This window comes from Polypterus senegalus, chromosome 3 (assembly GCF_016835505.1).
Source record: "Polypterus senegalus isolate Bchr_013 chromosome 3, ASM1683550v1, whole genome shotgun sequence".
Lineage (NCBI taxonomy): Eukaryota > Metazoa > Chordata > Cladistia > Polypteriformes > Polypteridae > Polypterus > Polypterus senegalus.
Window position 1 is genome coordinate 123,370,440 of NC_053156.1, and position 15,921 is coordinate 123,386,360.

The 15,921-nt window shown below is 35.4% G+C and overlaps 1 protein-coding gene across 2 annotated transcripts in view; it reads left to right on the forward strand.

Moving 5' to 3' along the window:
* The window catches only part of crybg1a (crystallin beta-gamma domain containing 1a), a 327,674-nt gene that overhangs the window by 293,400 nt on the left and 18,353 nt on the right, over positions 1-15,921 (forward strand). For both annotated transcript variants that reach the window (XM_039747873.1, XM_039747874.1), the window contains 3 exons: positions 6,606-6,732; positions 10,112-10,257; positions 13,804-13,930. In XM_039747873.1, coding sequence (XP_039603807.1) covers positions 6,606-6,732; positions 10,112-10,257; positions 13,804-13,930 — 400 coding nt within the window. The remainder of the gene's footprint in view (positions 1-6,605; positions 6,733-10,111; positions 10,258-13,803; positions 13,931-15,921) is intronic.

Here is a 15,921-nt window from a genome sequence, read left to right on the forward strand (position 1 = left end):
GTTTCTTTCTTTTGTTAAAAACTGCCAGGCTCAGATTTCGTTCCTTTGAACCCCTGTGTTTTCATTATCTGGGATGGAAATCAATGTATTCATTGGAGGATTCACTTTGTTGGCCCTTGTTTGTTATATTTAATTTATAATGTTTGTTTTAATAAAAGATTACATTAAAAATTCACTACACTACACAATAAATTTCACTACAATTAACAGTAGGCTGACATTTATTAATTAAATATTTCCATTTTTCAATACCTTTACTAATTAAAAGACTTCTCTGTTATGTGAGTGTATAATATTTAAAGTGCATAAGTATGGATTGAATTATCTGTCAAAAGTATTAATGGGTCTGTCTTAATAAACACAAAAAACATCTCTGAAGTAAAAGGTAATGAAAGCTGTTGTGAGCACTTGTAGTTCCTCAAGTAACTGAGACACAGAATTTTTCAGTAGGATTTTCATCATTTTAAGTAGTAGAATGACTTGTAATTAGACAAGGAATAAAGTTCAGTTATTTAAGTAGTTTTTTTTCATATCTCCTCATACCTTCTCGTAATAATTAACAAAGAATAGTCTTTGAATCAAAAGACCAGTTCCTCACAAGGCTTCTCATATTACCTTTTCACTATTTTTCAGGGCAGGGCTCTTTGTGGCTATAATTCCTTTGGCTGGCACAGCAAATAATAGTTCCACTTTTTGCAGCTGAGCTGAGGTAGGACTGATCCAGCCTCTCTTTTATGCTGGTTGTTGGAATCAGATGACCAGAAGTGAATTCTTTGTTGAAGTTGGCAATACCATGCTAGGCCAGGTCTCCACATCTTCCAGTTCTCTCCAGGGCCACATATAACCATTTTCTGAAAAGGTTCTCTGAGGAATCTGAAGTTCTTTGTCTTGTCCCTGTGTTCCTAGTCCTCTTGAGAGGAAGGAACTGTAACAGTGTTTATATTTAAGCAGACTGTGAAAGACTGAGATAAAAAGTATTACACACTTAATTCTTGAATAGTCACTTTTAATTATGATGTTTTTTGACAAATGTTTCTTAATAATTAAAAAATACAACCCTGCCCTACTTGGTCAAAATATTTAAGTGGACATATAATATATAAATTGTGGCAGTAGGGGGCGCTAGTGCTCCCTTGAACCCTCAGGTATGACTCCAAACACCAGGTAAAAGTCCAAGATCTTTTATTTTGTTCTTCAGTGCAAAAAGCACCCTCCACACTACTCATATAATAAACCAACTACAATAAACACAATAACCACTCCTCCTCGCCCAGACACTTTGCTCCTCTCCCACCCAGCACAGCTCAGTGTCTGGACTGAGGCACCATCCTTTTATAGCCCCTGACCCGGAGGTGTTTCTGTCCCATCAATCCATAGTTCCTAATTCCTTCTGGGTCAGGGCAATCAGTCCTTTTATTCAACCCGGGAGCACGTCGTTCCTTCCTGTCACATGACCGTGACATACTCCCGGGTTATAGGGCACAAAAGAGCCCATAAGCCCCCCCACAGCGACTCCTGGTGGCCCCCAAGGTATCCAGCAGGGCTGTGTATAAATACTACAAAGTCCATGAGGCCCTGCTGGACCTCGGGGCACTATCCTGCTGTCGGGAGGGCTCCTCCTGGCGGCCTGGGGGTGAGGATCGGCATGAGAAGCCGGCAGTCCTCCACAAACTGTAAAGCATTAAACACAGAAAGAAAAAACATTAAAAATAATTAGGTAGTAGGGAGCCTGGAACTAAATGATGCAAGACAGGTGCAAGACTTCTAGTGTACTTTTTACTTTTCATAACTTAGTGTAAAGAAGTGACCGAAAGGCTCATTTCACGTTGGGCTAAATTTGGGGTAGGATGTTTGTAGGCCAGGTTATTTGAGGTTATACATAAATATTACACCTTACACCTGAACACCAGCAAGACCAAGGAACTGGTGGTGGATTTTAGGAGGCCCAGGCCCTTCATAGACCCCATGATCATCAGAGGAGACTGTGTGCAGAGGGTACAGACCTATAAATACCTGGGAGTGCAGCTGGATGACAAATTGGACTGGACTGCCAATACTGATGTTCTGTGTAAGAAAGGTCAGAGTCGACTATACTTCCTTAGAAGGTTGGCATCCTTCAACATCTGCAGTAAGATGCTGCAGATGTTCTTCCAGATGGATGTGGCAAGTGCCGTCTTCAACACGGTAGTGTGCTGGGGAGGCAGCATAAAGAAGAAGGACGTCTCACGCCTGGACAAACTTGTTAGGAAGGTAGGCTCTATTGTAGGAATGAAGCTGGATAGTTTAACATCTGTAGCAGAGCGACGGGCGCTAAGCAAACTCCTGCCAATCATGGAGAATTCACTGCATCCACTGAACTGTGTCATCTCCAGGCAGAGGAGTAGCTTCAGTGGTAGACTGCTGTCACTGTGCTGCTCCACTGACAGGCTGAGGAGATCATTCCTCCCCCACACTATGCGACTCTTCAATTACACCCGGGGGAGTAAATGCTAACATCTCTCTATATATAAAAGAAAATCCTGGAATGTAAAAGCCAGGCGACGAGACGTAAAACTTCTAGGAAGTTCCCGAAAGACATTTTAAAGACCCATGAGACGAAAGAGAATGGGCAAAAAAAAAATCAGTAGTGTAACTGGAAGCAGCACATACCACCGATACAGGTGTCTCAGTGCATATAAAGGGCAATATGTTATAAATGAAACGTCGACGAATAAACTATCGCATTAGTGAAAAAAAAAAGGAAATTAATCAGGACCAGGTGTCATTGAAAAAATAGCAGGTCAAAGCGAGGTCAGAAATAAAAGGAAAAGAGCAGAAGAAAAGTATTTTCGCATTTGCATCATTCAATGCACAAAACGTAGTTTTACACAATAATTGAACATACAGTATGAGAATCTGTGGACCCGCAACAGTTAAAGCAATGACAAGTTTAATTTAAAAGAAAACACAATTCGATGAGGTGTATATTTATGATCACGGAGAAGCAATCACAACGCGAGCAGCAGAGACACAAAATAGCAAAAGGATCAGCGGCAGTACAGACTTTAAAAATATCGTCGCGCTGCCCTCCTCGCAATTCTTGCACATCCCCCCCACCCCCAGTCGGACAATGGGAGCAGCATTATACGTCCTGCACAAGAATGACTTTAACCACGCCCAGGGTTGGAAATAAAGGACAACTATTGTTTTTGCAACATCACGTGAGACTGCGCAGTGAGCCATCATTTAAAAGAAGTTCACAGACATCAAACCTAGCAGTTGTTAGATTGCATTTTGCAGACAAGTATCGTTTGCTCCCAGCTCTTAAAACAACGACATGCGACAGGCAGAAGAGGCAGCTCGAAAGCAGCAAAAAGACAGCAAATGATCCAAAGACATATCGTTAGCGTGCATTTAGCCAAACCCCCTTCACAACACGAGCAGCATTATACATCTGGCAAGAAAGAGATGTAACCACGCACGGGGCCGTAAATAAAGGACAAGTATTGTTTTTACAAAAGTTTTTTTTTAAAGTAAAAGTGAAAATAATGCATATGTAATAATTCACAAGAAAATTACAATCTCTTTAAATTGTATATTGCCTGTCCAAGGTAAAGTCATCCCCGATGAAGGATCGCAAGAATCGTGGGAAAGAGGGGTACTTTCATCGGATTAGCTCTATTTCAGATATGGAATTGTAAAATGGGGGAGGCAGCTTGATGAATGAGGTCTCCAGGACTTAAAACAAATCCAAATCATATTATGTGATATCATCTCATGTGAAATTCTACTCCGTACTTCTAGAATTTTTATTTTTATACTGTATTGAGGGTTTATTCTCTTCTATGTATTGTACTGTGTTGTATTGAATTGACCCCCTTCTTGACACCCACTGCACGACCTGGAAAGGGGTCTCTCTTTGAACTGCCTTTCCCAAGGTTTCTTCGATTTTTTCCCTACAAGGGTTTTTTGGGAGTTTTTTCTGGTCTTCTTAGAGGGTCAAGGCTGTCAGTAGGCAGGGTCTGTTAAAGCTAATTGCGGCACTTCTTGTGTGATTTTGGAGTCTACAAAAAATAGTTATTATATTGTATATCCGGAGAACCAAACACGGGGGTGGGCGAGCGAAGCCCCCTAGATATTCAAAGTTATTGTCTGCTTTTACATGCATTTTTATTACTCTTTAATTTAATATTGTTTTTTTGTATCAGTATACTTCAGTGTTGCCAACAAATGGGAACTGTGACAGACAGATGGAATAACAGCACTTTAAAACATAATTATGCTAATGTTTTGTAATACTGTCAAATTTTAAAAACAGAAATTTCAAGCTATTAGGTACATGTGTGCCGACTTTCATAAATCAAATCCAATCAACTTGTATTTGTCACATACAAATTGTATGTATGGTACATTATATATTAAAATAATCATAAATATGTGATAAATTATAACTGAACTAAATATAACTTAAGACACACACATCCGTGTTTCAATTTGCCAGAGTCAGCCATGTCTCTGTGAGACATAGGCTGTTGCAGTCTAGAATGTCTCGCTGGAATTTTATCCTTTCTCTGATGCTGAATGTTAAAATGAAAAAAGAAGTACCTTTGTTAGGTAGGAGTGTCTCTGGCCTTGTCTGGTGTCCTTGAGTGGAAGATTCATAGTCTTTACACACTTGTGCTGCACACAAGAAGGGCTAACACTTCCATGACAGTGCCTTAAGTAAGGAGGAGCTAATTGAGCCTTGCTGCGAGTATCAAAGTAATTACCAGCAGAAAGCAAGTAGGGGCAGTGCTCATTAAACAGATCGAAAATAGTCTGTAAGCAAGCAAACAAAGACGCAGGTTGATTGGTATGCTTCGGCACAGATATATGACAGTAAAATAAAACAAATAATAACAAAATAAATAAGTACAAATAACTACAATATAGCAATGTACAGAAAAAACCCTGAAAACACTTGCCGCTCATGAACAGATGCCTGCAAAACCAGAAGTTACTTTGGTATCTGTTACTCCAGACATACTAAGTATGTAATTCTGTTATGTTTTGCAGATTTGTTTTTGCTCATCAATTTCATGATCAGCATTTTGTAATTTTGAATTATTTGCCTTTTTTTCTTATTAATAAAGTGGACATTTTTTAACCCCACTGCTGTCCTTTATGATCAACAGGTGTACTAAAAACAGATTTTAAACACTTTTTCAGCACCCTAAAAGTATCGTTCTGCTTCTGATTCTGTTCTGGTTCACTTAACCTAAAATCCTTGATTTACTGCCATTTTGTGCTAAAACCGTTAAGCATCCATCCTCGTAAACAAAAGCTGGTTTCCTTTCTCTTTGTTTTATGATGAAATATCACTGCCAAATTTTCTTTTATTATAATAACAGGTTTAAATTGCCACCTTTTTTCTGGTTCAGTAAAGCATTTGTACTTTCCCCAATCAACATATAACCAGGAGGATGCTGGCAAGTTAACAACAATAATAATAATCCTTCAACAGAAGCAGTATGAGGACACATAGATGCTGCACAGTTAAATAAACGATGAACATGATAACATTGCTGTAACTCTAGGGTATGAAAGCATTTTTGAAGACTGATTTAGTTCAAATTCAAAACAGATGCGTCTCCCAGATTTATGTTAAAATTTTCATAAAAACTTGACAAATACATTTCTTCAATGCTTATTACCATCTGTGAATTAACCGATGACACAGCTCATGTTCACTTCTAGCTTACTAAAAAGTTTTATATAGTAGGTGAGATTACTTTCACGATATATTTGTTGAAATGGACATTGTTATATTTTTGTTCAATCAAATTTAGTGAATATATCAGGCTAGTGTGTTTATTTGAGGGACCTGAATTACTGTAAAAGAAAAAAAAATATATATATATATTTTTTGTTCTTTATTTTGCCATATACAATTTCTTGTATTAGGAATTTGTTAGTTTTCGCATACCTCTTGGGGTCAGAGCGCAGGGTCAGCCATTGTACAGCACCCCTGGAGCAATTACAGGTTAAGGGTCTTGCTCAAGGGCGCAGCAGAGTAGGATCTCTTTTGGCAGTGACGGATATTCGAACCAGCAACCTTCTGGATACCAACACAGATCCTTAGCCTCAGAGCCACCACTCCGCCCCTATTAGCATTATGATTTTGCTGTCACAATTAACTTAGATTGCCACTTAGTCTAACTGGTCATATACTGACCAACCTTTAAATAGCCTCAAGCAACGTGCACATGTGGTTAGGACATTTCAACTCAATCTTACCATTGCATTTTTTTTTCCTTTAGCATTGTTCCAGATTTAGGATAGGGCTAGCAATTGACCCTATAGAATTAGATATCTCTGTTTGATATACTGTATTAACCAACAAGCTTTTAATAATTCTAAAATAAAACAGACTGCATTTTGCATAAATACATAAAACATTGAATAACTGTAATAATAGTAATAATAAATAAGATACTGCTAAAAAGGACTACATGTAGTTGAAATGAAATAAAAATAACACCATGTATAAATTTTAAAAAGTTTGCCATGCATTTAATGCACAGCAACCTCTTTAGAAAAAAAAAACATTTTCTTTGTCTTTATTATGCATTTTGTTTTTGTTGCAGTTGGGTTGCCTATGAGAAACCTGGATTTGATGGACCTCAGTACCTGCTGGAGGAGGGAGAGTATAAGGACTGGAGTGACTGGGCATGCTCTCCCATTTGCATTCAGTCCTTAAGAACTATTGTATCAGTAAGTGCACATTTTTGGTGGTTTGTGTTTCTGTTTTCAGAACAAGATAATGTCTTAGTTTCATGACAATTTAATATAAATGAAGACTTAAGTGTACAGGTTCTATTGAAATACAAAAACCTTGTAAGAGCAAAGTAAAGTTATGTGACCGATTTGAAAAGAGAATAATAGAGAGGCTGGTGCTTAGTGGCCCATCTTATGGGAGAAATCTAATTTTGATTTTATTTAACAGAGTCTGACATTAGAGATGTACAGTATATGTATATGTGTGTTTATATATATATATATATATATATATATATATATATATATATATATATATATATATATATATATATATATATATATATATATATATATATATATATATATATATATATATATATATATATATATATATATATATATATATATGTGTGTATATTTACATATATACATACATATACAGTGGTGTGAAAAACTATTTGCCCCCTTCCTGATTTCTTATTCTTTTGCATGTTTGTCACACAAAATTTTTCTGATCATCAAACACATTTAACCATTAGTCAAATATAACACAAGTAAACACAAAATGCAGTTTTTAAATGATGGTTTTTATTATTTAGGGAGAAAAAAAATCCAAACCTACATGGCCCTGTGTGAAAAAGTAATTGCCCACTTGTTAAAAAATAACCTAACTGTGGTGTATCACACCTGATTTCAATTTCCGTAGCCTCCCCCAGGCTTGATTACTGCCACACCTGTTTCAATCAAGAAATCACTTAAATAGGAGCTGCCTGACACAGAGAAGTAGACCAAAAGCACCTCAAAAGCTAGACACCATGCCAAGATCCAAAGAAATTCAAAAACAAATGAGAACAGAAGTAATTGAGATCTATCAGTCTGGTAAAGGTTATAAAGCCATTTCTAAAGCTTTGGGACTCCAGCGAACCACAGTGAGAGCCATTATCCACAAATGGCAAAAACATGGAACAGTGGTGAACCTTCCCAGGAGTGGCCGGCCGACCAAAATTACCCCAAGAGCGCAGAGACGACTCATCCGAGAGGTCACAAAAGACCCCAGGACAACGTCTAAAGAACTGCAGGCCTCACTTGCCTCAATTAAGGTCAGTGTTCACGACTCCACCATAAGAAAGAGACTGGGCAAAAACAGCCTGCATGGCAGATTTCCAAGACGCAAACCACTGTTAAGCAAAAAGAACATTAGGGCTCGTCTCAATTTTGCTAAGAAACATCTCAATGATTGCCAAGACTTTTGGGAAAATACCTTGTGGACTGATGAGACAAAAGTTGAACTTTTGGAAGGCAAATGTCCCGTTACATCTGGCGTAAAAGGAGCACAGCATTTCAGAAAAAGAACATCATACCAACAGTAAAATATGGTGTGATGGTCTGGGGTTGTTTTGCTGCTTCAGGACCTGGAAGGCTTGCTGTGATAGATGAAACCATGAATTCTACTGTCTACCAAAAAATCCTGAAGGAGAATGTCCGGCCATCTGTTCGTCAACTCAATCTGAAGCGATCTTGGGTGCTGCAACAGGACAATGACCCAAAACACACCAGCAAATCCACCTCTGAATGGCTGAAGAAAAACAAAATGAAGACTTTGGAGTGGCCTAGTCAAAGTCCTGACCTGAATCCAATTGAGATGCTATGGCATGACCTTAAAAAGGCGGTTCATGCTAGAAAACCCTCAAATAAAGCTGAATTACAACAATTCTGCAAAGATGAGTGGGCCAAAATTCCTCCAGAGCACTGTAAAAGACTCATTGCAAGTTATCGCAAACGCTTGATTGCAGTTATTGCTGCTAAGGGTGGCCCAACAAGTTATTAGGTTCAGGGGGCAATTACTTTTCACACAGGGCCATGTAGGTTTGGATTTTTTTTTTCTCCCTAAATAATAAAAACCATCATTTAAAAACTGCATTTTGTGTTTACTTGTGTTATATTTGACTAATGGTTAAATGTGTTTGATGATCAGAAACATTTTGTGTGACAAACATGCAAAAGAATAAGAAATCAGGAAGGGGCCAAATAGTTTTTCACACTGCTGTACATACATATATACACACACATATATAGATATATACATATATATATATACACACACACACACATATTTACACATAGTATATAGTATAGTAGCACCTTCACTGTATATTCAGAGGGAGCAGCCCTGGACGGTGCAATACCTACCCCTGGATGCTAGATGGTCCCCGGGTTGGAGTGGTGCCTTGGTTTCCCGCAGGGCTCTGTGGGAATTGGAGTTGGGTGCAGCCCTGTTGGGTCTCGTAGACACCGCCAGAGCGTGCTGCAGCTGGGACTCTTTAGCCCCTATGGGCAGCATATTCGCCACAACCAGAAGTGCATCCAGAACTCGGCAATCAACCAGGTGGACTATAAAAGGGCCCAGCAACCACCAGTCAATGGCCAGAGTCAGGAAGACGAAGCATAGAGGAGGAGTGGTGGAGCCAAAGAAGGGTGTGCTTGTGTGTTTATTGGTGTATTTGGGGCTGTGTTGTGTCTGTGGGGATCACGGGGAAGATGTACCCCACAGGTGAAGAAAAATGAAAGTTTATTTTAACGTGCCTCTGGTGTGAGTCTGTGTCTGGTCAGGTGCCCATATTGCGCCTTTGTATATATATATATATTTTCTCATATGTATTACAGGCAAAAACTGTTCTCTGTATACAACTATGTTTAAAAGCATTTAAAATTAATTTGTTTTCAGTTTTAATTGCAACGAAAATTAATTGACATTAAAGGAATTAATCATAATCTTATAATGATATGACCCAGATACAAACATTTAATGGCATTCTCCAAACAAATAAAAACCCATTATGTGATATAAAACATTAAGCCTTGTACTTTTCTGCTTTTCACATATTTTACATGTAGTGACTTTCAAAATTTCACAGTTGATTATAAGCAACAATTCAGAGGAATAAAGAGTGGTTAAAAATTCTTTACAAATGCTATACAGGTAATTTTAATAAACAGTAAATTAAACATTTAATTTATGTTAAATTTTTGACCTGTTGAATTTTAAATTTTCAAAAGCATTATTTAATTGGTGTGGTATGGTGGCGCAGTGGTAGCACTGCTGCCTCGCAGTTTAGAGACCCGGGTTCGCTTCCCAGGTCCTCCCTGCATGGAGTTTGCATGTTCTCCCCGTGTCTGCATGGGTTTCCTCCCACAGTCCAAAGACATGCAGGTTAGGTGCATTGGTGATTCTAAATTGTCCCTAGTGTGTGCTTGGTGTGTGTGTATGCCCTACATTAGTATTTGCTATCCTTCAATTGATACCTAGTGTAAAAGAATAAAGAATAGCAAGTTATTTGTGTGTATATTCAGTATTTTATGTTTTTTGTTTTAGGACTTTTTAGCTCCCCATGTAAAGTTTTTCAGTGAACCTGACTTTGGAGATCAAGGTCTTATAATTGACATAATGGAGCAAGTTGCAAATTTTGACCTAACCATGTATGGTTCAAGGACACAGTCAATTGAAGTCGTCAGTGGTGTGTAAGTCACTTTTTTCAATTATGTTAGTAACAGCTTTTTAATATCTGTAGGTTGACAGAATAACATCTGAGTACATGCCAAAGAAATAAATATATAGTAAAATTAAATACATAACAGATAGCAATATGAGTGTCAAATATTTTATATTTTCTTTAGTAGACTTCTATAGTTGCAAGTATCAACAATTTTATATTTTCACTGGTGAGCTCCCATACATTTGTAATGTCATTAACATACTATTGCTTTCAAAATGTTTTTTTTTTTTTTTGATAAAATTAACAATTTTTTAAATAAAAGAGAGAGAGTGAGAATACAGAACAGAATTAAAATTTAGCTGTAATCTTTTAATAGATAAGGATTACATAGCTGTAATTTTGCAGTAGACCATGTTCATGTTTTTGTTAATCTCAAGGCAAGGTGCCGTTTACTCTGCCACTTTAACACAGGCCAGAGCTCCAAAACCAATGTAAATATGGCATACGGATCAGGTTTTGACTTAAAAAAATTAAAAAAGATGGAGTATCAAATTGTTCTTTTCTATGTCAATCATGAATTTCATTGTTATTTGTGTGGTCCTGACTCGCATCAAAATTAGGACAGATTTTATTTTCTACTTTCTCAACTTCATATTTGATATTAAAGGTGATGTTATGCATTCACATGTTCAGCAAAATACAAGGCAAATGAAATCAAGATGTGTGCTAGGAGTGTTAGTAGCTAATATGATTCCACAATTGTAGATGCAAATACATATGAAATATTTCCAAGGTGACAATAATCAATTGGGAAATTCATAAATTCTAATAGTTAACAGAGTGGTAGAGATATTGTGACTTGTACCACTCATTAAATTATGAAGAGCAAACCTGATCTATATGATACCTTATATTAAAGCTATATAACTCCACCTATTACTTGCTTGTGTAGAAATCTTGTTCTACATACAAATTACCTCTTGAGAATTTCATTGTTACATTTCTGTATATATAATTTATGCAGTCTATGGCTACTGACTAAGGTGACACCAAAGGACAAAACGCCAAAAAATTACAATCAAAAATTATGAAAGCTGTTTTTTTAATTTGTCTTGCGCACATATATCTTTCCTGTGGCAATTTTTTTTTTTTTTTGTCTAAGTAGCACATTTTCATACAAAACATTTAGTGCAAAGTGCTTTACAAGAAGATAAAGAGAAAAATTAAATAAGTGAAATACCAAAAATAATAAATAAGAATAAGTGAATAAGTCAATTTGTACTTACATGTAGATGAACAAGTAACATATAATGTCGAGTCCTTAATTATGGATTGAAATTGCTAAATTATTTTTTTTAAGATTGTAATGATGATAACCATTCATAAACTGCCTGCTTGTCTTCCCCTGGTCCCAGTCTTTATATCTGGGGAAAGCACCATTATGCTGTAGTAATAATAATAATAATAATTCTTTGCATTTATATAGCACTTTTCTCACTACTCAAAGCGCTCAGCAATTGCAGGTTAAGGGCCCAACAGAGCAGAGTCCCTATTGGCATTTACGGGATTTGAACTGGCAACCTTCCGATTAGCAGTGCAGATCCCTAGCCTCAGAGCCACTGTACATAAGCCACCACCGTACATAAACTTTCAAAAAAGTCTCCTCTCAGCAGGGGACAGCACCACTTTTAAGAATTCTTACAAATGCTGCAGTCTATAAAGTTTTAAAAGTGCTTTATTGTTATAAAATTTTCAGAAATTACTTTAATTAAAATTAAAATACCTTCTTCTGATTATTTCGTTTCATACAATTTTGTGCTTTTCTGCCCATCTTTTAATTTTCATTTTCACTTTATATGCTTTTTTTTTTACATTTTGCAGTTTGGGCCTGTTTCTGTAACCCAATCCATCAAAAGTAATTGGAAAAGTTATGCCCCATGATGTTAACCTTTATTTATTTATTTTTAATTGTCATAGAGGATTGGAGTTTTACAGTTCATGTAGTGAGGCAACTTGCTAATGACTGCATTTACTGAAAATCTTTCATACTGTGAAATGATTTACTGTAGTTGAAAATTGCTTTATAACTCCTCTCAAATACATTGGAATTAAATGTCTACCTCAGTTACCTCAGTTTAACCTGATAAAACATGTTACCTGTTAACTGCATTAAGACCAAATTAGAGTAATGCTTTATGTTTATGTAAAGATTTACCCCTGAAATTTTCCAATTAATGATTTTCTAATTATTTACACCTGGTTATATTATAAATTGTGAGGTGATAAAGCCAGGAGTTTCACTTACCTTTAAAATTTTTCATAGGAAAAATGTGACATTTTAAAAACCACAAAAGAAGTTAATAAATTGTTTGCAGGAATATATGCATTTCTTGTTTATTTTAAAAGTGACATGAGTTGTCTTTTCTAGTGTAGAAACAGGATTTATAAATTAACAAGAGTATTAATTACAATATTGTAAATATATCTTTTTCACTTCTTTAGAGAACAGGTGTAGAAAGGTCAATATAGTATATGATATTAACAGTGCACAAGACTAATGGTAAAAATAAATGAAATTCAGAATGCATGACTGAGGCAGGGAAGAAGTTATACTGTAATTCCTAATAATTTCACCTTAGGTCAAAAATTATTTTAAAATAATTAATTAAAAATATAAAATCACAATCCAAAAACCTACATATGTAAAACAGTTTATTATAATATTTAGTGAAGTATTAGACTTGTAGAAATATAATGTTGTGGAAGTTGTCTTCATTGTATAATCTTTTAGTATATATTGTGTATTTCAGAAAGTGTTATTGTATACTTTGATTATTTCAAATAAAAAGTCTTCTTAAAACATGTTACTCCATAATAAAATATGTTAATATTTATACAGTTTATACAGTATATTATTTTGCATTAGCCTTGCTTTTGTCAGCTCCTATCATGGTGCACCCATTTCATCCATGATTCAAAAAGTTGCCCAGATTGTCTTTGCACAAATTGAGTTCTTCATCCACTTAATAACGAATGCACAAGAAAATAATAGTTCTGTAGTTTGTGTCAAACAAGATGCATTATCAAAGTAAAAGTAATGAAATTATTTTTGAGGGTTTTTTTTTCCCCCAAAGCACATTCATCCCATATCATAATAAGTTTTTCTAGTTCTTCGTTTAAAAGATAGATGTCCTTCCTGTTCAGGAACTCTTCTTATAATGCAGCTGATAATTTAATAATCAGTAACTCAGAGTAATCAGTATAATCAGTAGAGACTAGGAGCCTATATTCAAATAATCTGCTTCTGTTCCTTAACCACCCATTAACTTAATTACGCTAAACTTGCATTGTTAGTTTAGATACATAGAATATTTTCTTATGAATTCTAAGATTACAAAAAAACAAATCAAGGGTGTGTTATACAATTACTATTAAAATATAAGAATCATTGTCTTTTGCTATGGGTATTGTATGGGTAATGTTGTTGGTAAACTACTATTAGTTGGAACTACAATGAATAAAGACAAAATGTATATTAAATGTGTGAAACATTTCTTAATTATTTTAATAGATGGGTTGCTTTTGAAAAGCCTAACTTTTCAGGACAAAGCTACATTTTAGAAAAAGGATTATACGGTAGCTGTGAAGACTGGGGTGCAACAAACTTTAAGATATCATCTATCCAGCCAGTGACACTAGTAAGTTTTGGATTATTTATTATTTTGGATGCCATCTTTCTTTGGTTTCCTGTTTTTGGTTCTATTTGCTTGATGTTTTTTTACTTTTTGGTAGTATTTTTCATCTTTGCTTTGCATTCTTCCATTAGAGAAGCTAAGTAATGATAAAAAAAAAAAACATCCTGATGTTTGACCTTTATAGTCATTCTTAGGCAAATTTCTGTTGCCACATAAAGCATTTCAGATCTACAATAATTAATATAAACCAGGTGTTCTGTGTAAAATGTTTACAGTTGTGGTAAATTCTGACCGCAGAAAGAAACATGAATACTTAGAGAATTTTCACAATGGAAAAGAAATAAAGTGCAAGCTCCATACAGACAGTGCAACCCAGAAAGTGAACTTGGGTGCTTAGAGATGCTAGGCAACATCTCCATAACTGGGCTACAATGCTACTCTTATTTTATTTCTTTTTCTGATATATAATGGAGCTTTAAGACAGGTTTTGTATTTCTACTCCTGGTTTGGGTATACACAAACGCTGTTACAAGATAGCTTGAGTATCTTTTTTTTTATAAAATGATGCTGTATTTTGTCAGTGAGTATAATTTGATTACTCCTGGTAAAATCATTGTACTTCACCTTTAGAAAGCTGAATTTAAAAGAAACATGATACAATAATTATATATATATATAATGAGATTGCCATACAACATAATACATGGAATATTATCATTGTGCAAAGACCTTTCTGTTTTTCCTATATGAATAAACACAATTAATTGCATCCCATGCTTATTAATGCTTCTTTCTTCCAAGATTCCAGATTAGTGTGTCACATTTAAAATTCAAAAAGTACTAAAATAAAAAAACATTGACACCAGGCCAAATGGCATTTATTTACATTCTTTCATTAACTTTATCTTTTCGTTCTTATTCTGTGAAGTGTGTGAAAGACTTGGCGATATGCGTGAAATTTGAAGATGAAGTTTATTTTTCATTGGGCCATAAATTACTTCTTAACCCTACCACTTTTAGTAGGGCATTTCTTTCTAGCCCCATACCAACTATTTCTTTGTTCTGTCAATGCTTTGTTTACTCCTCTCTCACATTTGAGGGAGTTCTACTTCATTTGTGGTAGGTTCCTCAGCTGCTACTTCCTAAATGTCAGATGAATCATGTGTATGTTGATTGTGGTGATGTCACAGGTGTTGGAGTAATATAGTTTGGTGTCCATCTTAATTAAGGTTGACATACAGTATCTACTCTATTATTGTCTGAAGTGAAAAGTGATGATCTTTTGCTTAGCTTGAGAGAACAAGTTTCTTTGGCAATTTCTTTCAAGATCTTTTTATTTTTGTATTTGACTCTGATTTGTTTATAATTACAATCTTGTCTTGTACCATTATTTTAATTAATAGTTTATGACATCTTTTATGACCTCTACTCTGTCCTAAATACTACCTTACCATGATGCATTCGCCTTTTGGTTCACTTTTATTAAAGATTAAATCTGTCACAACAAAAATTATTTTCACTGAGGTTTTACTTTAAACTTTAACAAATGGGGTCAACAATACATAATGATTTTCCTTAAATCTAAAAATTTAATCAGAAAAACGTCATTCTGTCCTCATATGCATAGTATACAGTATTTCAAATCTATAAGTCAAGGGCACAGCTGGCTACTCTTAAAGTAGAAAGGCTGAGGACCAGTTACTCTGAAGTCCTAGAAACAGAGGCACCACCTGACTATGCTCAGAATTCACTTTATAAAAATGTATTAAAGGCAAGATAAAATTAAAACATAAGGCTCAGGATTTAGTATTCCTGCTTCACAGCTCCAGGTAACTAAAACCCTCTTTCTTTTGATTCGGCTTTTAAGTTTTCTTAAGGTATTTTCATTTCTTCACACATCATAAAGTTTTGTATATTAAGTCAGAAGATAAATCTGAAATGGTCTGGTATATACAGTATGAACATGGAGAAATACATTAAGTGTTAATCAACAA